Source organism: Aptenodytes patagonicus, chromosome 1, assembly GCF_965638725.1.
Source record: "Aptenodytes patagonicus chromosome 1, bAptPat1.pri.cur, whole genome shotgun sequence".
NCBI classification, from domain to species: domain Eukaryota; kingdom Metazoa; phylum Chordata; class Aves; order Sphenisciformes; family Spheniscidae; genus Aptenodytes; species Aptenodytes patagonicus.
The window spans coordinates 54,428,572-54,456,519 of record NC_134949.1 but is presented as its reverse complement, the minus strand read 5'-3'; the positions used below and the strand labels follow the sequence as shown (position 1 = coordinate 54,456,519).

At 44.7% G+C, this 27,948-nt stretch overlaps 1 protein-coding gene across 2 annotated transcripts in view; it reads left to right on the top strand.

Moving 5' to 3' along the window:
* SLC5A8 (solute carrier family 5 member 8) overlaps window positions 1-27,948 on the top strand; it is a 34,370-nt gene that overhangs the window by 906 nt on the left and 5,516 nt on the right. For both annotated transcript variants that reach the window (XR_012995093.1, XM_076335494.1), the window contains exons 2-14: window positions 3,159-3,224; window positions 10,530-10,581; window positions 12,170-12,237; window positions 13,065-13,219; window positions 14,588-14,728; window positions 18,705-18,834; window positions 20,409-20,497; window positions 21,678-21,790; window positions 22,830-22,897; window positions 23,199-23,285; window positions 24,310-24,503; window positions 25,698-25,801; window positions 27,531-27,616. Coding sequence is in view for 1 of the 2 variants with exons in the window: in XM_076335494.1 (XP_076191609.1) it covers window positions 3,159-3,224; window positions 10,530-10,581; window positions 12,170-12,237; window positions 13,065-13,219; window positions 14,588-14,728; window positions 18,705-18,834; window positions 20,409-20,497; window positions 21,678-21,790; window positions 22,830-22,897; window positions 23,199-23,285; window positions 24,310-24,503; window positions 25,698-25,801; window positions 27,531-27,616 (1,353 nt within the window). In the remaining variant the exon portion in view is untranslated. The remainder of the gene's footprint in view (window positions 1-3,158; window positions 3,225-10,529; window positions 10,582-12,169; window positions 12,238-13,064; window positions 13,220-14,587; window positions 14,729-18,704; window positions 18,835-20,408; window positions 20,498-21,677; window positions 21,791-22,829; window positions 22,898-23,198; window positions 23,286-24,309; window positions 24,504-25,697; window positions 25,802-27,530; window positions 27,617-27,948) is intronic.

Genomic DNA, 27,948 nt, shown 5'->3' with positions numbered 1-27,948 from the left:
CAGGTGGATTAATACTTGTGCAGCTTGGATGGTGACATGTGGTTAATGATGTGTAATTAATAGACCAAGAGCAAAGCGCGAGAGCATCTAACATAGGAACCGGAGTTCTCAAATGATGCTCCCTCTAGATAGGTTTGTAAGCTCAGGTGCTGCCACAAAAGTCCCCCTCTGGCAGAATATATGTTTGTGCTGTTCCTAGAGATTTTGGGGAGACACCCTTTCCACCTGAGGCTGTTCACACCGGTGAATGTCTTCTCCATCACGCTTATACAGGGAGGTCAGCAACACTCTGTATCTGCGAGAGTTTTCTTAGAATAGAATCATAGAATAGTTTGGGTTGGAAGGGACCTTTAAAGGTCATCTAGTCCAACCCCTCTGCCGTGGGCAGGGACATCTTCAACTAGATCAGGTTGCTCAGAGCCCCGTCCAACCTGACCTTGAATGTTTCCAGGGATGGGGCATCCACCACCTCTCTGGGCAACCTGTTCCAGTGTTTCACCACCCTCAGCATAAAACATTTCTTCCTTATATCTAGTCTATATCTAACCCCCCTTTAGGTTAAAGCCGTTCCCCCTTGTCCTGCTGCAACCGGCCCTGCTAAAAAGTTTGCCGCCATCTTTTCTATAAGCCCCCTTTAAGTACTGAGAGGCTGCAATAAGGTCTCCCCGAAGCCACCTCTTCGCTAGGCTGAACAACCCCAACTCTCTCAGCCTTTCTTCAGAGGAGAGGTGTTCCATCCCCCTGATCATTTTTGTGACCCTCTTCTGGACCCGCTCCAACAGGTCTGTGTCTTTCTTATGCTGAGGGCTCCAGAGCTGGATGCAGTCCTCCAGGTGGGGTCTCACCAGAGCAGAGTAGAGGGGCAGAATCACCTCCCTCGACCTGCTGGCCACGCTTCTTTTGATGCAGCCCAGGATACGATTGGCCTTCTGGGCTGCGAGCGCACATTGCTGGCTCATGTCCAGCTTTTCATCCACCAGTACCCCCAGGTCCTTCTTGGCAGGGCTGCTCTCAATCCCTTCATCCCCCAGCCTGTATTGATACCGGGGGTTGCCCCGACCCAGGTGCAGGACCTTGCCCTTGGCCTTGTTAAACCTCATGAGGTTCACACAGGCCCACTTCTTGAGCTTGTCCAGGTCCCTCTGGATGGCATCCTGTCCCTCTGGTGTGTCGACCGCACCACTCAGCTTGGTGTCATCTGCAAACTTGCTGAGGGTGCACTCGATCCCACTGTCTATGTCATTGATGAAGATATTAAACAGTACCGGTCCCAATACGGACCCCTGCGGGATGCCACTCGTCACCAGTCTCCATCTGGACATTGAGACATTGACCACTACCCTCTGGGTGCGACCATCTAACCAATTCCTCACCCACCGGACAGTCCACCCATCAAACCCATTCCTCTCCAGTTTAGAGAGAAGGATGTTGTGGGGACCGTGTCAAAGGCCTCACAGAGGTCCAGATAGACAACATCTGTAGCCCTTCCCGTGACCCCTGATGTTGTCACTCCATCATAGAAGGCCACTAGGTTAGTCAGGCAGGACTTGCCCTTGGTGAAGCCATGCTGGCTGTCTCGAATCACCTCGAATCTCGAATTCTTACTTCCACCAAAATACGGCTGAGCTGGTCTTCAGCTCAGTGTGTAAGTTAAAGCTATAGCTAGCACTGCAGAGACATCTGGGGTGGTGGGACACATCACAGGTCGAGTCTGACTGGTTTGGGGTGAGGAAGCATCTGGTCAGGACTTTCTTCTGATTTAGAAGGTCTGTGCAACCTGCTTATCTTCCTGCATGGAGATAGATAGTTCCTAGCTGCAGATTTGGAGGCAAATTGCTCTTTCCACAGAGGACATTGGGAAAGGGGCATTGGTTGCAGGTGAAAGTCCTTGGCTAGCTACTTTGGTCTTTCTCATTTTATTACACTGAACAGGGGCGTTGCAGCACTGGAGGCTAAAAACAAGGCTTCTCTTGGTAGATTTAGATAAGAATTCATGAACAGAAATCTCTGATGGTTTCCAGTGTGCTTTAAACTACTAATCTTTGGACTGTCAATTATGATGATACTTAAAATAGAGCTCTTTTAAATAAAGACTTATGACTGGCAACTCATTGATAATCTTGGGGTTAAATCAGAGTAATGCACCTATAAAAGATGTATCTTCTATTTGTGGACAGAGTTCAGAGATTAAATAACCTTTTATGTCTGTCCAGGGGTTCAGCACTGCTTCCTTGTGTGGACATGTTCACAGATCACATTTTAAATGCTCAATTAATGAATGAGCACTTTGAGATACTTCAGTGTTTGTCAGTTGAACAGATTGGCAGGCAAAGGAGATCCCTTTTGTGCAACCACACACCCTAGAGGGCTGTTAGGACAGATGGTGGGAAGAAATCTGCCCTACAGCATGACAAACTCATTCAGAGGTTGTGCTGTCCCAGGCTAGATAGAAAAGTGAGGGTTCCTGTTTTGCAAAAGGCTAGATTTCCACTTACCGTTAGAATATGGTGAGCTGCTTTGGGCAGTGCAGAACGTGAGATTACCATGGGAGGAAGCCGCTGACCATTGAAAACCTTCTGCCCTCTCTTGCAACAGTTCAGATGGACACACATAATGCCAGAGTTTCCAAATCGACTAAGGCTTAGGAACAGCCGTAATGTTTTCTTTTCCTCTCTGATTTCATAACACAAGTAAGTTCTGTTGTTTGCTGGTGCGTCATTGTGAACTTTTAGGTTGCCCTGTGTGGAGTCAAGAGTTGGACTCGATGATCCTCATGGGTCCCTTCCAACTCAGGATATTCAATGGTTCCATGATAATACATGCTGGTCTTTGCCAGGTCATGGTGCACAGCTCTTTGTCTACTGAGTGCCTTGAGGCAGCTGGGTAGCATCAGTTTCCATTCTGCCCACTCCGTCATATACTGACTAGCTTATGTCTACTTCACTTGCTCGTGTGCCATTATGCAGTGGTGAGGTCTGTAAAGACATATCAAATCAATTTGAAAGAGATACCAATCAAGGTGACTCTACGAGTTTTGGCCATTCATGAAAATGTAAAACCAACACTTTGCCCTTTCTGTATTGCTCATCGCTTCACTCTAGTTCTATCAATAGTGCCAAGTTTTGATATAAACATTTGTTTTTTCTTCTCTTTTGCAGTATTTAGAGCTTCGATTTAATAAATACCTGCGCCTCTGTGGAATGGTCCTCTTCATTATACAAACGGCAAGTAAACCTCAAAGCCATTCTGCAGTCCTTGTAGCAACCAGGATTTTTCAGCTTAGTGTAACTGGATGTTGTCTCTGAATGGTTGATGAGGTTACCACAGGCTGGGAGTGGGAGAAACAAAGCTCTTTCTGCTCCAAAGCAATGAGGTGGGGAGCGGATGCTGGGCTACCTGCCCCTTGGGTCTCTGCGTGCATTGTTGAGAACCCAGAGCAGTCACTTGGTATCAGCACCATGCCAAGAGATGAGCGACCCTTCACTGCAGGGTAGCAGTGTGAAGAGCAGTCGTTTGCCTGCCTGCTCAAGAAACCCACAAGCGGTTCAAAATGTAAACATGCCCCAATTATCTACAGTGGTAGTTTTCATCTTCTGGTCCATGGATTCTGGGAGTCTGACTAATTCTCAAGGGTCTGTGAAAGGTGACAAAACAAGCTGTCAGGAGCTGTCATTTGCTGCACAAGGGTTTGTACCACCACCACTGGAAAAAAAATGGGTGTCTGCAAACTGAGAATTAGCAAATTACTGCCTAGGGAATGTTAAACTAAAGCAGTCCCTGCAGTTATTGTTGGTGCAGTTTGCTGTATCCAGCCCATTCAGTGAGTCAGTATGAGACCACAGCTCTTAAATGCACAGTGAGCGTGTGCCAAATGCACCAGAAACAAAAATGTGTTCTTTTCACAATTTTGAAGTGGACTTTTTGGGGAGTTCAAAGCAAGAATGAATATACAATCAGAAAGCTTTTCAAGTTACATGCTTGCTTTTTGCCCTTTTTGGGGTGTATTTTTAAGACACACCATGAGTTACAGGACAATCACATTTGCGCCTATAAGATGGTGGTCAATGGCAGTGTTAATTACTTATTTGAAAAGTGCTGCTTAGCTGGCATTTATAGATACACAAGCCCACAGGACACTGTTTCACCAGCAAATATGAAGACATCAGAGTTGAGTAAGTTGGAACAAGCCAAGCATAATATTTGCTTGCAAAGATCAGAAAAATAATTCTATACAACTTAAATATGTGCCCAAGGAAACTAACTAAAGAACTATAGGTGTCTTCCTGTGCCGAGCACTAACTTAACCTGAATAATGAAAAGAATAGTGAGGAAAGGAAACCCCCTGAAGATTTTAATGGTGTAATTTTAACTGTTCTGTGAATATTGGCATGTTTTTAAAAGAAGGAAAAAAAAAGGATATGTAGTAATACAACCTGAAAAACCACTGAAGAAGTGGAAAGATTGTGTCATCAGTCCTGTTTTAATTTACACAAAAATGTGCTCATACTTGTGACAAATTTTAATTTCTGATGGTTCAAAGCTTCTGGCACTTGCTTGCTGCGTATGAGAAAGCCACTTTCTCATGCTGACTCCCTGAATGAGCAGGATTGGAGAGAGATGGATTTGATGGATGGACTACTGGATGGATAAGGAATTGGCTGGATGGCTGCATCCAAAGAGTTGCTGTCAATGACTCAATGTCCCAATGGAAACCAGCACCGAGTGGTGTCCCTCAAGGGTCCGTACTGGGACCAACACTATTTAATATCTTCATTAATGACATAGATAGTGGGACTGAGTGCACACAGCAAGTTTGCAGATGATGCCAAGCTGAGTGGTGCAGTTGATACGCTAGAGGGAAGGAATGCCATCCAGAGGGACATTGACAGGCTTGAGGAGTGGGCTTATGTGAACCTCAGGAAGTTCAACAAGGCCAAGTGCAAGGTCCTGCACCTGGGTCGGGGCAATCCCCAATATCAGTACAGACTGGGGGATGAATTGATTAAGAGCAGCCCTGCAGAGAAGGACTTGGGGATACTGATGGATGAAAATTTGGATATGAGCCAGCAATGTGCACTTGCAGCCCAAAAATCCAATCGTATCCTGGGCTGCATCAAAAGAAGCGTGGCCAGCAGGTCAAGGGAGGTGATTCTGCCCTTCTGCTCTGCTCTTGGAGTACTGCATCCAGCTCTGGGGTGCCCTGTACAAGAAAGACTTGGACCTGTTACCTGTTAGAGTAGATCCAGAGGAGGGCCATGAAAATGATCAGAAAGCTGGAGCACCTGTCTCATGAAGAAAGGCTGAGAGAGTTGGGGTTATTCAACCTGGGGAAGAGGAGGCTCTGGGGAGACCTTATTGTGTCACACCAAAAGGTGTGCCCAGGTTGAGGACCTCCTGCAGCAGGTGGCTGAGCTGCAGTAGGCGGTGAGAGGGCTGCATAACATCAGGGAGGCAGAGAAGGAGCTAGATAGCTGGTTCCAAGTGCAGTCCGCAGCAGACCTGCAGCCCACAGCCAAACAACCAATAACTCCCCACTGGCACACACAGAAGGGAGCAGGGGGGCCAATAATGCAGAAGAATGGACAATTGCAAAGGCAAGGACCACCAGAAGGAAGAGACTTCCCCCAAAGCCTGAGGTGCCCTTGCAGAACCGCTTCACCGCTCTGCAGGCCGAAAAGGAAAGTCCTGTCACACCAGGAGAAGTGCTGGAGCTCAGTAATGCAGCCCGATCTGCTCCCCGTATAACAACCAGTGCAACTAAGAAAAGGTGACGGGTGATAGTAGTAGGCGACTCTTTTCTGAGAGGTATGGAGGCACCCATTTGCCAACTGGACGCACTCTCTAGAGAGGTGTGCTGCTTACCGGGGGCTCACATCAGGGAAGTCACCAAGAGGCTACCAAGCCTCGTACAGTCCACTGACTATTATCCGCTGCTGCTGTTTCACGTGGGCACCAGTGACACAGCCAGGGGCAGTCTGAGGACTACCAAGAAGGACTACAGAGCCCTGGGAGCGGCGGTAAGGGACTTGGGAGCACAGGTAGTTTTTTCATCAGTCCTGCCGGTGAAAGGGAAGGGGTTTGAAAGGGCCAGTCGAATCTGGCGAGTCAACAAATGGCTATGGGACTGGTGCCACAGCCAGGGGTTCGGCTACTTAGACCATGGGACTCGCTTTGAGAAACCTGGTCTACTGGGGGCTGACGGGGTCCATCTGTCAGAGGAGGGGAAGAGCATCTTTGGTCATAGCTTGCCAAGCTGGTGAAGAGGGCTTTAAACTAGAGATGCTGGGGGAAGGGAACCTCAATCCCTCCCACTCCTACCAGTTTGATGCCAGGGCCAGCAATAGATGCCCAGAGCCTGGAGAAGGAACACAGGTCAGCAAGAGAGGGCCTGAAGAGCAGCACAACAGAACTCCAGCCAGTAAGACAGCTTCATCGGGGGCCCAACTTAAATGCCTCTATGCAAACGCACGTAGCATGGGGAATAAACAAGAGGCGTTAGAGATGTGCGCGTGCCTGCAGGGCTACGACCTTATTGGCATCATGGAGACGTGGTGGGATGGCTCCTACGACTGGAGTGTTGGGATGGAGGGATACAGGCTCTTTAGGAAGGACAGGCAGGGGAGACGAGGAGGGGGTGTCGCCCTCTATGTCAATGACCAGCTGGAGTGCATGGAGCTCTGCCTGGGGATGGATGAGGAGCCGACCGAGAGCTTATGGGTCAGGATTAAAGGGAAGGCAGGGACAGGTGACATTATGGTGGGGGTCTGCTACAGGCCACCTGACCAGGAAGACTGAGCGGATGAAGCCCTCTGTAGACAGATAGGAGCAGCCTCACGCTCACAAGCTCTGGTCCTCATGGGGGACTTCAGCCACCCTGACATCTGTTGGAGGGACAACACGGCAGGGCATAAGCAATCCGGGAGGTTCCTGGAATGCGTCGATGATAACTTCCTTCTCCAAGTGGTAGAGGAGCCAACGAGGAGAGGTGCTGTGCTGGACCTTGTTCTCACCAACAAGGAGGGGCTGGTGGGGAATGTGAAGCTCAAGGGCAGCCTGGGCTGCAGGGGCCACGAAATGGTGGAGTTCAAGATCCTGAGGGCACAGCAAGCTCACTACCCTGGACTTCAGGAGAGCAGACTTTGGCCTCTTCAGGGATCTGCTTGGCAGAGTGCCGTGGGACAAAGCCCTGGAGGGAAGAAGGGCCCAAGAAAGCTGGGTAATATTCAAGGATCACCTCCTTCAAGCTCAGGAGCGATGCATCCCAGCAAAGAGGAAGTCAGGCAAAAACGCCAGGAGGCCTGCATGGATGAACAAGGAGCTCCTGGACAAACTCAAACACAAAAAGGAAGCCTACAGAGGGTGGAAGCAAGGACAGGTAGCCTGGGAGGAATACAGAGACATTGTCCGAGCAGCCAGGGATCAGGTTAGGAAAGCTAAAGCCCTGATAGAATTAAATCTGGCCAGGGATGTCAAGGGCAACAAGAAAAGATTCTATAGGTACGTCAGGGATAAAAGGAAGATGAGGGAAAATGTGGGCCCTCTCTGGAACGAAACGGGAGACCTGGTTACCCGGGACACAGAGAATGCGGAGGTACTCAATGACTTTTTTGCCTCGGTCTTCACCAGCAAGTGCTTGAGCCTCACCGCCCAAGCCGCAGAAGGCAAAGGCGTGGACTGAGAGAATGAAGAGCCACCCACTGTGGGAGAAGATCAGGTTCGAGACCATCTAAGGCACCTGAAGGTGCACAAGTCCATGGGACCCGATGAGATCCATCCGCGGGTCCTGAAGGAACTGGCGGATGAAGTTGCTAAGCCACTCTCCATCGTATTTGAGAAGATGTGGCAGTCCGGTGAAGTTCTCACTGACCGGAAAAGGGGAAACATAACCCCCATTTTTAACAAGGGAAAAAAAGAAGACCCGGGGAACTACAGGCCAGTCAGTCTCCCCTCTGTGCCTGGGAAGATCATGGAACAGATCCTCCAGGAAGCTATGCTAAGGCACATGGAGGACAGGGAGGTGATTCGAGACAGCCAGCATGGCTTCACCAAGGACAAGTCCTGCCTGACTAACCTAGTGGCCTTCTATGATGGAGTGACAACATCAGTGGACATGGGAAGGGCTACAGATGTCGTCTATCTGGACCTCTGTAAGGCCTTTGACATGGTCCCCCACAACATCCTTCTCTCTAAACTGGAGAGGTATGGGTTTGATGGGTGGACTGTCCGGTGGGTGAGGAATTGGTTAGATGGTCGCACCCAGAGGGTAGTGGTCAATGGCTCAATGTCCAGATGGAGACTGGTGACGAGTGGCGTCCCACAGGGGTCCGTATTGGGACCGGTACTGTTTAATATCTTCACCAATGACATAGACAGTGGGATCGAGTGCACCCTCAGCAAGTTTGCAGATGACACCAAGCTGAGTGGTGCGGTCGACACGCCAGAGGGACAGGATGCCATCCAGAGGGACCTGGACAAGCTCAAGAAGTGGGCCTGTGTGAACCTCATGAGGTTTAACAAGGCCAAGGGCAAGGTCCTGCACCTGGGTCGGGGCAACCCCCGGTATCAATACAGGCTGGGGGATGAAGGGATTGAGAGCAGCCCTGCCAAGAAGGACCTGGGGGTACTGGTGGATGAAAAGCTGGACATGAGCCAGCAATGTGCACTCGCAGCCCAGAAGGCCAATCGTATCCTGGGCTGCATCAAAAGAAGCGTGGCCAGCAGGTCGAGGGAGGTGATTCTGCCCCTCTACTCTGCTCTGGTGAGACCCCACCTGGAGGACTGCGTCCAGCTCTGGAGCCCTCAGCATAAGAAAGACACGGACCTGTTGGAGCGGGTCCAGAAGAGGGCCACGAAAATGATCAGGGGGATGGAACACCTCTCCTATGAAGAAAGGCTGAGAGAGTTGGGGTTGTTCAGCCTAGAGAAGAGGTGGCTTCGGGGAGACCTTATTGCAGCCTCTCAGTACTTAAAGGGGGCTTATAGAAAAGATGGCGGCAAACTTTTTAGCAGGGCCGGTTGCAGCAGGACAAGGGGGAACGGCTTTAACCTAAAGGGGGGTTAGATATAGACTAGATATAAGGAAGAAATGTTTTATGCTGAGGGTGGTGAAACACTGGAACAGGTTGCCCAGAGAGGTGGTGGATGCCCCCTGCCTGGAAGCATTCAAGGTCAGGTTGGACGGGGCTCTGAGCAACCTGATCTAGTTGAAGATGTCCCTGTCCATGGCAGGGGGGGGTTGGACTAGATGGTTTAAAAGGTCCTTTCCCACCCAAACCATTCTATGATTCAGCAGCCCACACTGACAGTCACTGCATGGTCAGCAAGTCAAGCATTTACAGGGCTTGAAAGTGTCAGTAGGTGTTGGCTGTGAAGTGATGCAACCGGTGCTGAGGGGGCATTCACCAGGGACTGGTCAGGACCAGCAACTTTCTTTGCATACAACCTGTATATGAAAACCTAGAGAGTACTCATGGCACAGAGAGAGACAAACACGTGCACATGCATGTGGGGAGTAGTACACAGGTAGGAATAACTATGTCCCCAGTGGCCCCACCATCCTTTCTGGCATGTCCTTGTAGCAGGTGCACAGCAAAGGGCCAGGGCAATTTGGTCATGCTGGGTGCAGCAGCCGCTCCATACTCATTTCCTCCCACAAGACCTCTTGGCTGTCTCCCCAGTGTAGCCGCTGGCCATGTGGCAGAGCTCCGCCACAGGGACTGGATTTGACTTGCTCAAAAGCCACAGCGAGTAATCCAGCGGTTAGCCATCCTGCTCTGGTTTACCACCTGTGCCTAGGGCGGACTCCACGCTTGCGGGAAGGGCAAAGGCTTGCTGAATGCTGGATGATGTCTGATTCTGCTGCTTTTCCATGCCCAAGTCCCACCCTTGTAAATCAGGGAGTCAGAACAGTTCAGTCACGGAAAGCTGATGCAAGTCAGCTCAGGACCTGACTGTGATTTAGATTCTTTGAATCAAGACCACTGGCCTTCACAGAAGTCGTCTGCACATTGCAAGCTGTAATCCCCTGAACCACGTCACAGCTGAACTTGTCCTAGTAGTACAAGGCAGTAATAACAGTGGTAAAAAAGCAAACAGGATTTAAAAATATATACAAAGAAATTATAGAGGCTATCAGTGTATGAATCGCATTGTGCCCTCAAAAGTGGATGGAGTAGCCCCTTGATTTTTCTATATCTTTACTGTATTGGGTGAAAATACAAATCTGCTGATCATCATGCATGGCTTCATCTTACAGGAGTGTAATTCCTTATAATGCTATCCATAATGACTAACTAATGCTGTATTTTTTGTTCTTACTCACGTGCATTATAATTGCATACTGAGAGGCATACTGATCCCAAGACTGAGAAAATAAATTGTAATAGATTCCTTGGCAAACCATGTGTAAACCTCATCCACTTGCCTTTTGCTCGTTTGCATAAATGCTTGAAAAGAAACCATCTCAGAAAGCTATCACCTTTCTAGGAATTTACATTTGTTTTGATCTTATATCTTTTTTCCCCTTCTAGACTTTATACACTGGTATTGTCATTTATGCTCCAGCTTTAGCACTAAATCAAGGTAAGATGAGTATACTGCAACTGTTCTTCTACTGTTATAATTTTTTCTGCATATAGTGATCTTTAAGATCCATTCCAATCCAAACCATTCTATGATACTATTATATAGTATTGGTATGCTTTTTTTGGTAATGTACACCTAAAGATACAGCTCAAGGCTTGACTGTGAAGTCTTCTAAGATTTCTGTTGATCCTGATGGGAACTCTGATAGAGGCCTCCCATTTGTAATCCTAGTCCCTTAATCCCTACCTGTAAGAAATTACAGAATAGGCTCGAGGGGAAAATCTGCTCTCATTTACTCTACCTCTCATGCAATATCCTTAGGTCATGGCTACATTCAAAAAAGTTAAGAAGACATAAGTAAATTTTGAAGGCAACGCAGAGACTAAACACATATTTAATTCCCCTGGTTAAGTGCTCTTCTTCAAGAGGAGAGTGAGGCAAAAGTTCTGTAAATATGGTTTTGAGCTGCCTGGAACTGTTTAACTCAGCCTGTCATTTTACCAGGAAAACCAAATCAACAGCAAAGAGATCTTCAGTTTAAGGTGTTTGTTGTGATATTTACAAAATGAAATATTTCCATATTCTACTTCAAAATGACTCTTTGAAAATGAGCCACATTTATTTTTAAAGGGGAAAAAAGCTTTTATGTGGAGCCAAATGAAACTTTTAATCTGACACAATTAATTTTTCCACTTGGCAAGAAAAGGCAACAACAAAATGCAAATAAAAAATTAATCATTTTGGCTAGAATGAAAATCACAATTGTTCTGTTTGCTGGGTTTTTTGGCTTCTTTGTTGAATGAAAAGGAAGAAAAAAACCCAACACTGTCTGCATTGGTCTCTTCCAGTGTATAAGTCCCACAGGTTTTATGTCCTTGATGTTTATATTTGCCCTGCAAATACATGCCAAACTACCTGGCATGTTAATTTTGTTGCAGTGTTTCTAATTAGCCTGAGCTATCTGTCGGGAAGCCCCCAGTGCCCTGCCTGGCAGCACGTGAGCATGCCAAGCTGGGGCAGTGACAGCTTGTACGCCAACCACAGCACAGCGTTGTCTAGCGTAGACATACTATCATGTTTCCCTAAAAGAAAGAAGAATAAAAGAAAGGCTTTTAGGCTGACACAGTTCTTCCAGACCACGTTTGAACCACCTTGCCTCCGTGGAGCATCCCCATGCTGTTTACCTGCTTAAATCCCTGCCTAAGGACTCTATGGGACTACCCAGGCACTTCAAAGGAAGGACATGTATTTTAAAACCTTCCCAAGTTGGGGCCTACAAACATATTGGATGTGTTGTTTTGCAGCATTCACATTAAAGACAAATAGCTTCTTAGATCCTGAAATATATTTAACTTTTTAGCAGTTTCCAATGTCTGTAACAACTGTTTCACTTTTAGAACTGGTTAGGGTGAATCCCCTGGTTTAGGCACACAAATCTTTTCATTGACATTTTTTATTACCTCCTACTTTTGCATTTAACTGATTTCTAGTTTTTTTCAACAACCAGATTGGGGGTGAAAAATCGACCTTCAGTTTTTTGTCCCCAATGCCTCATTCACACTGGTGCCATTTCCCTCTTTTTCAGTCACTGGCTTCGACTTGTGGGGTGCAGTGGTGGCGACCGGCGTGGTCTGCACTTTCTACTGCACGCTGGTACGTGGGCTCTTCGGCTGAGAAAAATCTCTGTTCCTTTCACCATTCACATCAAATACGGAATTTATTGGAAAGTAGCCTAATAACCGAGTTACCCCAAGGGAGTACATTTCACAGTGTAGCTGTAGCCACAGGGCCGTATTCACACAGGGACTTCTCTGGATGCAAAGGTAGCCACGATGTGACTCAAAACCTTTCTGTTTTGATACCTTCAAACTTCTGTTGTTGCTGAAAGAACAGCAAAAATATAGATTTCCCTTCTTAAAAATCCTCCTGTGATTTTTCTTCTAATCTAGTAGGGTTTAGCTGTGTAATTTGTCAGGCACCTGCTTACTGCAGGTCCTGTCTGTTATTGAATAGAGCCACTGAAAATAGCAAGTGCCACATGGCCTTTAGATTAGTGTTAATTGACCAAGTGTGTAGGAATTATTAAATGGAACCTCAGTGACAAATTTATTTGTAAATGTTGAATTAAATCATGTATATTTTTATTCACATGAATGGCATGCCTTCTGGAGTTAGTGGTACTGTATATATGTAAGATGAGCACTGTCTGCCAATTTATCTTTTGATACAAACTTCCGAATCGGGTTATGTGATGAAGGAAATACTGGATTAAACTATGTATATGGCCAAAGTAAATTCTAGTGCACTTCAAAAAAGGGCCAGGATGCAATTCCTAAACACTCCAGTACAGAATTACTTCTATTAAAGAAGAAGATGAAATTCATCTATTATGCATAATACAGATGATAACGTTTCTCTTAGTTGAATGTGAGTGCAAAGCACTGCCCCGTTGTACCTGATACATGCTGTTCCTCATACAGGGTGGTCTGAAGGCAGTGGTGTGGACAGATGTTTTCCAGGTTGGAATCATGATTGCTGGATTTTCATCTGTGATTATACGAGCTGTGGTGGTTCAGGAGGGAATTGGACGCATTGTAAATGATTCCTACTATGGAGGAAGATTAAACTTCTGGGAGTGAGTTTGTACTTGCAGATGACATGCCTCTCTATTCCTACAAATACAGCCCATGTGACTAACTGTGAAATTAAATTTCTACTGAAGGAGGAAGGGGGGAGGAGTTGTGACCCAATTTTTATATATTTTTAAACAAGCTTACCTAGTTTGAAGGATATTTTTTAGGTTTTACACCATGCAAAATCCTGTAAAGAGCAAAACCTTTTTACTTTGTCAAGTAGGTGTTTTAAGGACACATTTTGGATTCCACTGAAAGTGAATGGTGACTAGGAGAGGACAATTGTATTTATACTTACAATTTGCAAACAGCTGATTTGACATTTCGGCTGCTGAACCAAAACAACTGGAAAAATCATAGTTTTTTGTCTAGTCTGAAAAAGGGAAATCTTTTTCTTTTCCCTGAAAGAAAAAATAAAAGTAGTTTTAATAGTATTTTAGCCTCCATTATTGTAACTAATCATAGCCTAAAAATATCATTTTGCATTCATTCTGACAGTGTTGAATCAAAAACCATTTTAGGTTAAAAAAAAAAAGTTATTGTACTTTTGATAAGAAACTTCAACCAGTGCTATTAGTGAAAGTTTAGTGTGACAAGTATTACCTTTTGTTCTTTTGTCTATCAGTTCACAATACTCATCAGGTTGTTCTGTAAAATTCTTCACCAAGTTCTTCAGTAAATAATTAATCTGTGGGTATTTTCTTTTTCTTCTCATGAACAGTCATTTTTTCAATCTATTTGGCTGATTTGCAGTGGTTGTACTGCATTGCTTCTTCCCCCCATCATAGAGTTCACAGATGGGAAAAGAAAAGGAATAAAGGCATGTAATAGGTGAAATAATATTACATTGTTCATGAAGATAAACATAATTTATTGCTGTATTAAAGTGTGATTAAAAAAAATATATATTCAAAATCTGTTATTCACTTAGAGCTGAACCAGCAAAATGTTTTACAGAGGCTCTGTCCACAAAGGCTGGGCATGCAAACACACCTTTATATAGGTGTCAGACTGATGTCCCTCTAGATAAGCAGGCATATTAAGACTTTTTACTGGAGCATTTCAATACAACAGTCACAGGCATCATACAGCTTTACATAAGACTGTAGTTTATAGGCAAATAAAATAGTTAAACTTCACCTTTGGACAGATCAGAGTGTTTCACTAGATCAGGATTTCAGCTCTGAGTTTTAAATTTGCTTTCCCTGAGTTCAGATTTCACGTATCTGAATGTTCAAAGTCTGGCCAAATTAAGAGAGTTTGTATTAGAACAAGTATGAGGAAATTTTTTCTCCTAGCCATTAAGGTCTTCTCATAATGAGAAGATTTTCGTATTCTGAATTTGTTTTCTCTTTTCCCTCTCATTGTAGCTTTAATCCCAATCCTTTGCAAAGGCACACCTTCTGGACGATTGTTATAGGTGGGACCTTCACATGGACTAGCATATATGGGATCAACCAGTCTCAAGTACAGAGATACATTGCATGCAAAAGCAGGTTCCACGCAAAAATGTAAGTCTGCCTACAGTAACTCTTAATGTCTGAATTTAGCAGTGACACTTCTTTATAAGGGAGACTTTTTTTAAAAGGAATGGTTTTTGTCTATATAAAACCCATTTGTAAAGGGTAACAACTTTTGCTTTCTGCTTTGTGGACCAGGTAGAAGACAAATCGGCACAATAAATACTGGTATTTGAATTACATATAATTGCTGTACAATTGAATTTCATGCCAGAATGTTTCGCTGTGCCAGTATTCTTTCATACAAATAGCTGCATTAAGTTTATATGCAACCTAAAGACCAAATAATATAGTACTTATGCTAAAGCCATGTGAAAACAGCATCTTTAATTGCTACTCTACTAAACCTAACTCTAAATCATTGTGTGGGAATTTTGCATAAGTAAAGACTAAAAGATTTTTCCATACCAATTAGTATATGCATGAGAAAATGTGGAAATGTTTTATTCAGTGATAAAATTGCTGAGGAATCATACATTTTGTTTTCATAATAATAATGAATTTTTCTTCAGGAATTCAGTATGGAAACTGTCAGAGTTCTGTTTTCCTTGAGTTTAAACATTTCTGATCAGCCTTTACTCTAGAATGGAGTGTATTTACTAACTCTACTATCTTACCTTTATCTTTAGTTTCATTCCAGTATTTCATAACTCAGGATTTAAGAATTATTAGTGAGCTTATAAAGTCTATTTATAGGAGAAATATATAAATGCATATCATAACTATAGTCCCTATAAATTCTATAATAGTGACATACAGAGAAGGAGTTTTATGAAGGCTTTCACTTCATAAAGTCAGCAGAATACCCACAAAATCATGCACAGTTTAGAACTGAAATATTTTGGTTATGGCAATAATGAAAAATCTACTTCTCGGTCATTTACGCTGCAGACAGGAATGAGCTGATGCTTATCATCAGCCATGTCTCCAGCATACAGTGCCACATCTCCAACACACTATGTGGCTTCTCCACAATCTCTGGCGCATGGTTGGGTCCCAGCTTGTTGGCACTGCAGAGGCAGGGGGTGCATCCCACATCTGTAATGCTGCCTGGCATGATTGCATATAGGAAAACAGCCGCATATATTGCGCCAGATTTTTGTGCCAGTGAGACTGTTCTTCCTGAGCACCTGCTGCACTTAGGGCTGTGCTCCTCTCTTGCACCCTCCCTACCCTCTTTGTAAGGAGAGACACCTCCGGGGCGTCCCAGAAGCAGAGTGTGGCCAAGGGGAATCTGGCACCATGGCAGCTTCTGGGCATATTTTCTGAGCTGTTGCAGCAGCTTTGACCAGGGCTGGAGATTATCTGGTTCTGGAGGGGTTTGGATGGGATTTATAGCTCATACCATATTAGTGGTGGCACAGCCTTAATCAGTAGAGTCCTCTCCTGCTGGCGTGGGTGGTTGGACTCCATGGCATCTTGCTTGTGCCTTGCTTGTGCAGGGAATTTCCCCTGCGTGGAGAAATCATTTTGCATAATGGTTGCAGCTTGTCACAACTATAAACACTGCCATTCTGTGGTGACTGTCTAGTTCATTTGCAAATGTAATTAGACACATCTGGCAAGTCACATTGGTGGCCTGCACCTCTTACTGCCGTTTAACCTGTACACAGAAGTGTAAAATGTCATCAGCTCAAAATAATAGGTTTTTGTACCCCTGTGGCATTTACTGTAAGGCTTTATAAGAGACAGCACAATAATAAAGCAGGGCTGAGAAAATAATTCTTTCACAGATGCCAACTTGCAGTTTTTGGGAAGGCCTTTAACAGTAGCACTGTTAAAGTTTCTGTTTCTCAGGCTTTGGAAAAGGATTTCACCCCATTAGAGAAACACACCAGTAGATAGGAGCACATGCTGTCACTCTCAAACAGAAACTAGGCAAATTGAACAGAATGCTCATATATGAACGATAACAGGCATTCAGAGCAGGAGAGCTACATTTTCAGAAAAATATGGGCTACTAACACATTTTTCTCTACTTTCCTTTCAAGGTCATCATCTGGCATGTTTCAGTGCTAAAATCTTAGAGCCAGTCTGAAACAAACAACTGAAAATAAACTTTGTGCAGTCACAGTGCCTACTTCACCCAAACTCCACCCCATGTTACTCACCCAGAATTAATAGGAACACCTCCCTCCAATAGTGCTACAATTATTATACTTCAGTGCTTAGTCATAGGGTGTACCATGAACTGGGATGTAAATCAGAAAAAAAAACCCCCAGCTTTCTTTTCACTGTCAAACACTGACGCAGTTTAAAAACAAGAATTGCTGGATTCAGACAATTTCTTTTGCTTCCATGTGTTTCTCTTGGCTTTCTAATCTTTACTACAGGCTGTAGGCTAATACTGCTATTACATCTGTTCAAAAGATTCGGATTGATTTAACTTACTGGTTAAATTTTGTGCTAAATCAGCTTATATCAAGGTAGATTATGCCAATGCAGGAACAGCTTCAGCTAAATGGATGCAAGACATCCAACCAATATGTAAGCATCTATAAGAAGAGGACTGCTTCATTTTTACTAAATTAGTCTAGAGAGAAGTTTACAGTGCTGCTGCTTCTGTGTTTAGACCACCCCTAATTGCAAATACAAAGCATAAATGCAGAGTTTCCCCTACTATGTGTAAATCAGCTTTTATTCATATAGGTCTTTTTTAAGAGTTTACATTGTGCTTGCCAATAATTTTTCTATGGTATAAAACGTTATGCCTTTCTGAAAATGTCCATTTCAATGCCTAACAAGGCCTATAAAGTTAGGTTTACTTCTTCATTCATCCTGATGGTCCTCTAGAGCAGTCCAAAGGCTGGTGCCCCTTACCTTCTTGGGAACTGAAAGCTCTAAAAGGCCTTCTGAAGCATTGCAAGCATGGATATATTTGCAGAGAAACCAAAGGTCCTCCCAGTGGAGGTCTTAGCAATTGGCACAGGTCCAGGGTATGTGATCTGTCAGGCAGTTAAATCAGTATAGGCAGATGGTACACAAATAACCGGGAGGCAACTGCTGGAAAGGAACGCTGTTTTTCAAGGCCAAGCTCCTGGTGGGTGTGTTTGCTTGAACTGACCATCCTAGGTGAGAACAACTTTGTGACCCAGGAGTCATCAAGAGCTGAGAAACATTTGAGAAGATCAGATAGTTAGATGGAAGGGAGAAGCCCTCACTGGGGGGCTTTTCACTGCTAATAGAGGTTGCCTATTGTGTGTGGGCAAAAGTAGCGTTAATGCCTGATGAAAACACATTTCTGCTCTCAGCATTAGCTGAAGCTCCCATCAGGACATGGGCAGGCAATGGGGTTACTGGACCATACCAGGCTCCAAGTTGTTTAGTTATTAAAGGGGAAGCCCTGGGGTCGGTGGCAACCCCCTGCTCTCTGGAAGCGGCAACTGGAGGTGGCTCCAGACCAGGTCCCAGGTCCCAGTGCCTCGTTGCTGCCTCCCACAGAGACTGTCCCAGGAGGAAATGGGTGATTTGCTGCTTTACAAGGGCAACTCCAGCATTGTGTAAGTGCGGCACTGCAGCTCCAGAGGCAAAGGAGTGCTGGTGCTAACTGAAAGGTACCCCACACTTTGATCTGGGGCACCCCGCCTTACAAATCTGTCCAGGATTTGTCTTTACCAAGGGGTGTGGCAAGGGGGGGAAGAGCGTCTTCTTGCTAGCTGCCTGCAATGTAGAACTCGTGCACATGATGAAACCTGGGGATTGCCATATCGCTCCCATCATCTCCTGAGCAGACTTTGTCAGGGGATGGGCACTCAGACCGTACCACGAAAACAAGAAGTGTAATTCGTATATTTAAAAACTTGACCTCACACCGGGTGAAATGCTGGGAGCCGTATTGTGACTCGCTTTCTGGCGGGCAGCCACAGACCAGGAGGTCTCCTTGGTGCTGGTGCGGGCACTTGCTCGCTTGGCCCCAGCAGGGTCTTGTGGGGTGTTGAGCATGGTGTTTCTGTGCATGTTGGTGCAGGTCCCTCTACATCAACCTGTTGGGCCTCTGGGCGATACTGGCCTGTGCGGCGCTGTGCGGCCTGGCCCTCTACTCCATCTACAAGGACTGCGACCCATGGATGGCAAAGCAGGTGTCAGCACTCGACCAGGTAGGGCCCCACATTTCAAGGGAACATGGTGAGGGGGCATCTTCCTCTGCAGCCATAGTAACCAGACGGGGGGCTGTTCAAGAGCCAGGGGGTTGGGAATAATGACATGCCTGAGTCCCATATCAGTTGAGTCTGTAACACTGAGGGATTAAGCTGAGACCATGGCGGGAGGGAATACCCTGGAGAAAGCAGCAGACCTGTCCTCGGCACTGTTCAGTCCCAGCGTCCCCTAGCTGTCCTGGAGCTGCAGGTCTCTCAATGCCAGGTAAGGAGGGCATCAGGGAGACTAGCGACATGGAGAGTGGTCAGTCCACCCACCTCTGCAGGTATTTGGGTTTTTCACTCAAAATGGGCCTGGGAGTGCCAGCATTGCGTGAAACTGCTTCAGAGAGAAGCAAGGGGAGGAGGCTGCTGCCCGGGACAGCTGAAACGAGCGGTGCCTGTGTGAGTGACTGCAGGCCCTTGCGAGCTGCTTTTTATCACCTGACCTAAACCGCTCTGTGCCAAGGGAGGCGAAAGCCTTTTCAGACTCGAAACATAATCGTGCCCGAGGCACATGCCTGGAAGAAGGCTACCAGCAGGCAATTCTTTGCTAGTGATGGTGAATCCTTCCCTCCTTCGGAGGAGAACTGGGCAATCAAACTGCATCATACCGTGCTGCGGAGAAACCACCTTGTAACTGATGGGCTGCCTCTCCCTGAATAGGCCGCCTCTCCCTGAATAGGCCCAGAGCAGGAGATTTACCTGAGGAACAAGAGCTCTGGGAGCCCATAGACAGACCAGAGTCAGGGCCCAAGGAACTCATACAAGTCTTTTTTTTTTTTATGTTGTATGTTTATGCCTGGGATAATTGTAGGCTCTGGATAACTCCCTACGGACGATAGCTGGAAAGCCAGGAGAAGAGCACAGACAACAGAGTACCTGAGGCAGGGCTACCTGGTCCTTAAGGGTAGAATAAGATGAGATATGGAAAGCCAAGACAGAAACCCAAAGGAAATTAAGTCATTCCTGCCAGGTGGAAACTGGAAGCAAGATACTAAAAAGACCAACTTGTCCGTGGAAAAACTATGGTTCACAGGAAGAAAATCTTGAAATCTGTATCTCTTTCCAGCACTCAGATCTTGCAAAGGTCAACAAATGGCACATGGTTTCCATATGGAAATTGTTCTCAGGTACCCTGAGGTTATCTAAAATCTGTATCTAAAATCCTTTTTGTGGAGTCAAGAGCAGACATAAGCATCTACCGTGGCACCCAAGCCCAACAGAGTGATGTACAATACAGACTACCTGCTGCCTAGCACTAGTTTCCTATACCATCGTCACTGGAAAGCAAGCCTGACAGCACAGCTATAGGCTCACCTTAGTTGGGTGGTCTAAACAGACTTTGCTGTAACTCAAGTGGATGTTTTAGGATTGGTTTTCTTTGTAGAAAGCCAATAAATAGTGCAAGATGGGACATTCAAAATTAGAACAGCTGGGCAGAATGCCAGTGAGAAGGCTATAACAAAAATAATACAGTGAAAAAAAGAAAAATTAGGGCAACATAGTAATATTTCTTACTCTGAATTTTTCAGCTAATGCCATATCTAGTGCTGGATATTCTCCACGATTTTCCAGGAATGCCAGGTCTTTTTGTGGCTAGCGCCTACAGTGGAACATTAAGGTAATTTAGTAATTTGGAACCTAGTGTCTTTTTTTTTTTCTTTTTTTGTTAGAGCTAAAGTTGCATTTATACTAAAACTTTTGCATTTCATTTCTTTGTCTAGCTAATTTTTGTTCTTTAAAAAAAGCACTATAACCTCTTTGATGATGCAGCTTAAAAATCCATGGTCTCCAACAGTGGTGATCTGAGGTCCTAAGACTCAAAGCTGTTTGGAGTTCCCTACTAACAGCGTGAGGAAACAGCTAGCCACACGTGATGTACAGCATTAACAAATCCTCCTCTCTGTGCTTTTAAAGCCCCTCTGCTGTAGAAATTTTTAAGTATTATAAATGGGTGGTTACACAAAATAACTACAGTTTGGGGGAATTTCCTACTGCTCATCTTTAACTTTCCAGTTTCAAACCCTTCTATCCCATAGTGGGGAGTGTTTTGTTCAGCTTTCCCAAGGAGCATCTTTTAGGAAACACCGCCTCTCTCGAGGAAGGCTCTGAACAATAGTAAGCAGATAAAAATGACGAAACTTAAGAATGTGGCACCAGAATAATTTTTTTTGTTCTGAGTACTTGTAGCTACATAAATAGAGGGAACAGCCAGGATACTTGTTTTTCACGTGCTGAGGAAAAGCTGGTGGCTTGCAAGAGCAAGGTACACAGACGCAAGATCACCTGACTGGCTTTGTGCCTTAGGAGTGCTGGTTTCTCTGACCCTATAGGGAGCCTGGAGTAGTTCTGTTTGGACTAGATGCCTAATTTTTAGATGAGTATAATTAGATTATCTGAATCCTTCTCTGAGAGTGCATTCAAAGTAATCAGTGACCTGCATGTAAGAATTTTACCTACCCAGATATACACTGTGTAGATCATTTGTGAAGGTATCACATATACCAGTAGTGTTTACAGCTTAGCCACATGTAATAGGTATTTTCATTGACTTCTCCAGGCCCATCTTTTCAACAAGATCTGCTTTATCTTCACTAAGAGCAATTATTTTAAACAATTTTTGTAAGCTATTAACTGCATCACCTGGAATAGTAAGTTATGTCAACCAATACAGCAGTTAGTTACATTAGTTTTCTGACACTGTTCTAGACAGTGGCAGTTTCTCTCTGCCAGTAACCCATCTGTTATCTATGATTTCAGCTTCTAAGATAAAAAAATTGTATAAATCCTGCCTTCTGTAGTACAGTGTCCTCCAGCATCAATGCTCTGGCTGCCGTGACTGTCGAAGACCTCATTAAGCCGCACTTCAGATCCCTCTCTGAAAAGAAGTTGTCATGGATTTCCATGGGGATGAGTATGTCTGGAAAATATCTTTTCCACTTTTGCTTTACAAAGTGAGGGCTTGATTCAAATCTTGCTTATGGCAGTGTAAGTCAGGAGTAAGTGCATTCCCAATAGGACTACATTGGTGCAATACTTGGGGGAGACAAGATCAGCTGCATAGGTTTTACACAGAATGGGGGACAAGCTATTTCAAGTGAGCATAAGGAAAAAAAAGAAGCCATCTTGTTTGATCTTTAAGCAGCAAAGACGCACTCATCTGTATTCAATATTGATTCACAATACTACAAAGCCAAATGTCTCAGACTGAAACAGCTGTTATTTTCCAAGACAGTGCTTGTAGTAAGCATGGAAAAACCACAGTCCCAACATGGTGTCATAGCCCATACCAATGAGCATGGCAGACTGGTGGCAGGTGACAAGTATTAAATATTTTCACCTGAGAGCAGTTTCTTAAACATTATTGCAAACAATGTTCATGCCAAAATTGTTGTTGGTGGTATCATGAGTTGCCTGACATATCACATTAAACAGTTGGATAAACCTATTGCTTATACAGTGAAACTCAACAGGGGTGGAGGTGGAAAAAACAAGTAAGCCAGTGTTACGGGTCCTGGGAAGAGACACTACGTCCTGGTGACCTGGGATGTTCTTTGTCATGGCACCAGCTCCCAGTAATCTGACAGCATTTACTTTCTTGCACCAAAGACTTTGGACTGAGAAGCAAAAATCATTCCCTTGAAATAAGGACTATGACACAGGAGATTAGTTGAGAAATCCCAACAATACATGTAGTATTGCCACTATGGCTAATCCATATGGCTGCCATTTATTAACTAATCGTTAGTAATATACAGGAAGAGGATTTTGTCAAGTTTGCATGATCTCCTCTTAATGTAAACAGAAACCTGACCTTTTGGCCAATTCAGGCTCTCTTAGAAAAAAAACAGGTACTAGCAGGTTTGTTTTGGAGATGTCAGGGGCCATGCTGGGTTAGATGGAAACATTTCCATTAGGGCAGATTTACGCATCACTCTGCCTTTCCCACACAGGCCTATTTTACGGTGGAGTCTGCATTGGTATGGCTGCACTGGCATCTCTCCTGGGAGCCTTGTTGCAGGTAGGTGTCAGACCACTTTTTCATGCCCATGTTGAATGACCCAGAATGAATTATGTAAGAAAATAATTGCTGGATACCATTATGAGATTAATTTTTGATCTTTGTTGGGTACTGGCATCAAACAGCCCATGGCTCAGCCTCTGCTCTAAGCATCCACGTAACTATACCAAGTCCTGCCAGCTGAGTACACACCAGTTAAAAAAAACTTGTAATTTCTTCCTCAACATCTTCCCTTCTTGCCATGTTGGAGGCTTTAACTTTCTTACACCACACCTGATAGCAGACTCTTTCCCTTCCTCAGGCAGCACTCAGCATTTTTGGCATGGTCGGTGGCCCCCTTTTAGGACTGTTTACCTTGGGAATCCTCTGCTCCTTTGCAAATGGAATTGTAAGTAGAAATTTAAAGCCCTGTTCGTCCAAAATTCATTAATAATTTTGGGCATCTCCTTCCCCCTCCCTCCCCAATAATTTTGTGTTGGGCAGCAAGAGAGATGTCTGATACTTTCCATGAGGACATTTCCCCTTGCTCCCTTTCCTCCTTATCCCAAGGAAGTGATGAACGGGGCTGTATAGGAACTTGAATTTCCATCCCATGAAGAGATTTACATGACCAGAGGGGGGAAAGAAAAATATCTAAATAAAAATTAAACTTTGGCAAGGATTTCTCGAAAACACAGTTTTAGAAGCAGGGAACAATGTGTCTTGAGATGTAGCTGAACGAGTAGACTCGGAGGATGCTGGCCTGTCTGAGCAAGAGGGGGTCAGGCTGGGAAAATGGGGCCCAAGCACTTGCAGACTGAATTGGGGTGTTCTCAGAGTGCTTCAGTATCATGAAATTATCATTTCCAGAGGAAAAAGCTATTCCATCAAAAAAATGGATTTGACGAACTTTGGGAATATGGTCCATGGGTTAGTCTGACAGGATTGCTATTTAGTAAGGTTCACTAATCACAAACCTTTACCTCTTTGCAGTTGCAAATTTTAATGTATTAAAAAAAAAATAAAACACTAGCTGTCAGCCAAAAAAAAAAACACCCCACCCTGAAGTAGAAGAGACTTTTGCAAAAACAGATCACATGAGAAAAAGGAAAAATTGCTTCTGTATTTGTTCAAGAAAGGCCTCAAATAAAGCAGTATTTTCCCATATACCACGCAGCCCAAACATATCCTTTGACTGCAAAGGCATAGTGGCAAAATAAAAAGAAGTATGCTCGGGAGCTGTGAGTAAACACTGAATTTCCCAAAAGGGGAATGAAGTAAACTCCCCAGCTCTCCCCAGCTGTGTATTTCATTTTTGCTACAGAGCCTACAGTTTAGATTATCTTGACTGTTTCTTACTCATCTAGGTATTGTTTTTTTCAAATATCCTTTTGCTTTTCATGTAAATCCAAGTTTCATTTTCTGTTTTGTAGGGTGCATTTGTGGGTCTTGTCACTGGCTTTGTTATTTCACTTTGGGTTGGAATCGGATCTCAGATTTATCCTCCACTCCCAGAGAGGACCAAGCCACTATATCTCTCAACTGCAGGCTGTAATATATCCTCAGAAAATTTGATGACAACAGAAAATCCATTAACAACAGTCTTCAACACACCAACTGCAGAGAGGTATACAAGTTCATCATGTGAAATCAACAAAGCATGTATTTGTTTTAAAGCAACACGAACATCTGTCCAGCATTTGGGTTACTATAACTATCCACCCCTGGTTTACCTACCAGGCTGTTTAAGATGAAGGAGTTTTCTCTGATTTTTTTTTTTCCCTGTCAGGGTGAAGTTTGAGTTATCCCAGAACAGAAGTCAAAGTGAATCTTCCTATTGACCTGAAAAGCTTCAGTTCAATATTTGAGTCTAAAGGCTTGGATATGCCTTACCGGGAACCATGGTGTTAAAGAAAGCATAACATTTATAGTTATTGGATTAACTTCCACAGTCTGTCATATGAATTAAAGTAGTAGGCAGTTAAAGGGCAATTTGCGAGTTTAACAGCTCCACCTACAACAGCTTGTCTGTGCAGAAATAGTTCTATTCAGGAAATTCAGAAGAGGGCATAACCCGTATAATGGGCAAAATATAAGGGATTTTCTCCCCTCTGCAATTACCGTATGTCTTATTTTGGACAATCACAATTAAGTGTAACAGTTATGAAGGACAATATAGGGAACAGCAGGACAGACACTGAAAAAACTCATTTCTAGGGATTCCCAATCCCTACACCTTAGAGCATTGTACAATCAGCAACAGATACTCTGGTACACTCCTGGGTGCCCAACATCCAGTTTCATATACTACACCTCTCACACGAGGCCTCCAGCATCGCTCATGGCTGTGCGGAAGCAACTGTTGCAACAGAGCACATTGTCAGGGAGAAAAAAATAAGGTGTGACAGTTGTCCTATTGTTTCTGGCTGTTCAGAGCTGCACATAGCTGATTTCCTACTTTTTTTGTGTGTGTACCCTCCTTTAAATAATGTCCCCCCTTCTAAAGAAGTTATTCCTTCATCTGGATAGCTGCAGTGCTCAGCTCCACACTAGATTCCTAGCAGAGACAGGACTGTCCTGTTTCATCTGCTCTGTCCCATGCGTTGCCTCACTGTACTGACCAGTCTCCTCCCCTATGAAGGAACCTGTCCTGTGAATTTTAACAGATTTTCAGTGCACATTTTATTGTACAGAGGTAGTTCAAGAGTACCAGGTCGCTTGGTTCAGAAGTAACTCTGTATACTCTGTCTGGATCAGACAACATTTTCAAGCTGCTTGGAATAGGAAAGCAGAGATTAACACTTTTTCTGCTCTTTTTCAGGCCTGCCCTGGCAGACAACTGGTATTCCTTGTCTTATCTCTACTTCAGCACACTTGGGACACTTATCACAGTAGTTGTGGGAATAATTATCAGCCTCCTAACAGGTACTAGTTCCAGAGCTGTGACTTAATGGGTCTTAGATCTCTTTCAAACTAAGATGACCTAAGGGAGAGCTCTCACTGCCACAGGAAGTGCCGGTGACCCTAATGCAAATGTTGTATAAAGGTTACCATCCTAATTCTTATTTCCTCCCCTCAACCCTTCTGCATCCCACTCCTATTCTCTGCTCACAGCAAAGGTTACTTCAAATTTCTAAAGAGAAAGAAGTTTCAGCAGTTCTTTAACCTGAGGAACAAAAAAGATATGTCATCTGTCTTTCCTGTTTTATTAGATGCCAGCAGGAGCTGGAGGTTTAAGGGTTGTCCCTGAACATGGCAACAACTCCAAGCAAGGAGGTACACCCATGCTTCTAGAGGACAAAAGCAGTTTGGCTTTGAGTGAGTTCAGAGCACTCAAGGGTTATTGTCTGCACCTGTACAGTGCATGCTGTTCACCACATTCCCCAAGCACGTACCTAAGAGCTGCAGACGCTGCGCATGGCTATGTTAGCTTCTTTCTCAGTTTCCCTGTACTATTTGTGCAAGGGGCAAAAAGCAGCACCCCGCAGATAAGAGCGGGGACTTCAGTTCCAGCCCATGGCCTCACTTCTTCTTGTATCTAGGTGAGATGCAAAGTGTACCTGTCATCCACCTCATGCATGGCAGAAATAGCACAAAAGCAGCTGCTCTCACAGCTTTCCCCCGTATGCCCAGCCAGATTCCTATGACAGCCCTCATCTTTGAGGCTGATAGATTTCAGGCCTATTAGTCTGACCTACTTCAGGACTATGAAACTCCAAACCCAGCAGACAAACTCACTTCCATTAGCTTCCCTGTGCCCTGAAACTAATAAGCACAAGTTACACTTCTACCATTTTCTTCTCCTTATGAGTTTCTAGCAGATTTGCTGTCCTCTTTCTTCCCATCATAATCTCTTCCTATTGCTATAGCGATGCCTGTAGACAAATTTTGCCTCTTACCAGGTTGGGACCAGGTCATCCACAGGCCATGAAACAAAGCATGAAAACTAGGCAACTCAGTAAATCCAGATGAGAGATCCTCAGCCCAGGAAACAGGAACCCAAAAGAACTGACCCAACCACAGTGTCACCCTGCTTTTTGCAGAACAAGATCCTGTTTAAGCCTCAGGTGCAATCAGAGCTAATTCCCAGCACCTGCATCTCCTTTCTTTCCCACACACATTCCCACACAAGAATAGTTAATCTTCCATGCCTTAAAAATGCCCAAACATTCCATTAACCCTCATCCCCCGACCTTGGGGCTGCCCTTCTTAAATAACTCCCTATAAAAATTGCTGGGGACTCTGGAGACAGGAGTCTTGCTGACAGGGAGCTGAGGACTGGGGCTCAGGCTCCTGGGCAGCACTTGGTACTGCAGCTCCTGGACTAGCAGGGTGGTCCCAGGTATCACTGTATGGGATTCATCCTTTTCTGATTATTGTCTCAGTGTTTTTTACACAATGAGAAATCTGAGGCGGATCTGGGAAACTCTGGGAAACGGCTAAGGCATTTCAAGTAGACCTTGAGGATCATTTTATATTTTGAGAGGTGCACAGTATACATCGTTGTAAAGAAATGATCCTTAAGGCCTGTGTTTGCTTGATGGCTTTTGCTGCATGACGCTGTCCTGCTCACCTGGCCTGGTGCCCATGGCTGGGCTCTAACATATCATTTGCATGTGGAAACCTGGCTGACTGAAACCTGCCTATTTTGCAGGAGGATTAAAGCAGAACACAGATCGTAAATTCCTGCTGACCAAGGAAGACTTCCTGTCCAACTTCTCACGGTCTAAATCTGAGACAGTAAGTGTAATTATGCATCTCTGATTTAAAACAATCTTTCCTCCTGGGGACAAAGGCAAACAGTCCCTGGCCTTTTTTTTCCCCACCAGGATGAATAGCACCTGATGCTGCCTGATATGACTGTCTGCTTTAAGGCAGTAGCAGAGCACAAGGCGGGTAGGAGTAAAGCAGCTGGCATAGGCAGGGAAGCTATGTTTGGCCACAGCTTGACTTCAGTGAACAACAGAGCAGCAGCTGAGACAAGGGACAGTTGTTCTCCGTGTTTCTGCCAAAATACGCCCTCACTAGTCTCTTGGAAGCTGGCCCAAGGCACGCTTCGGACTCAGCAAAGC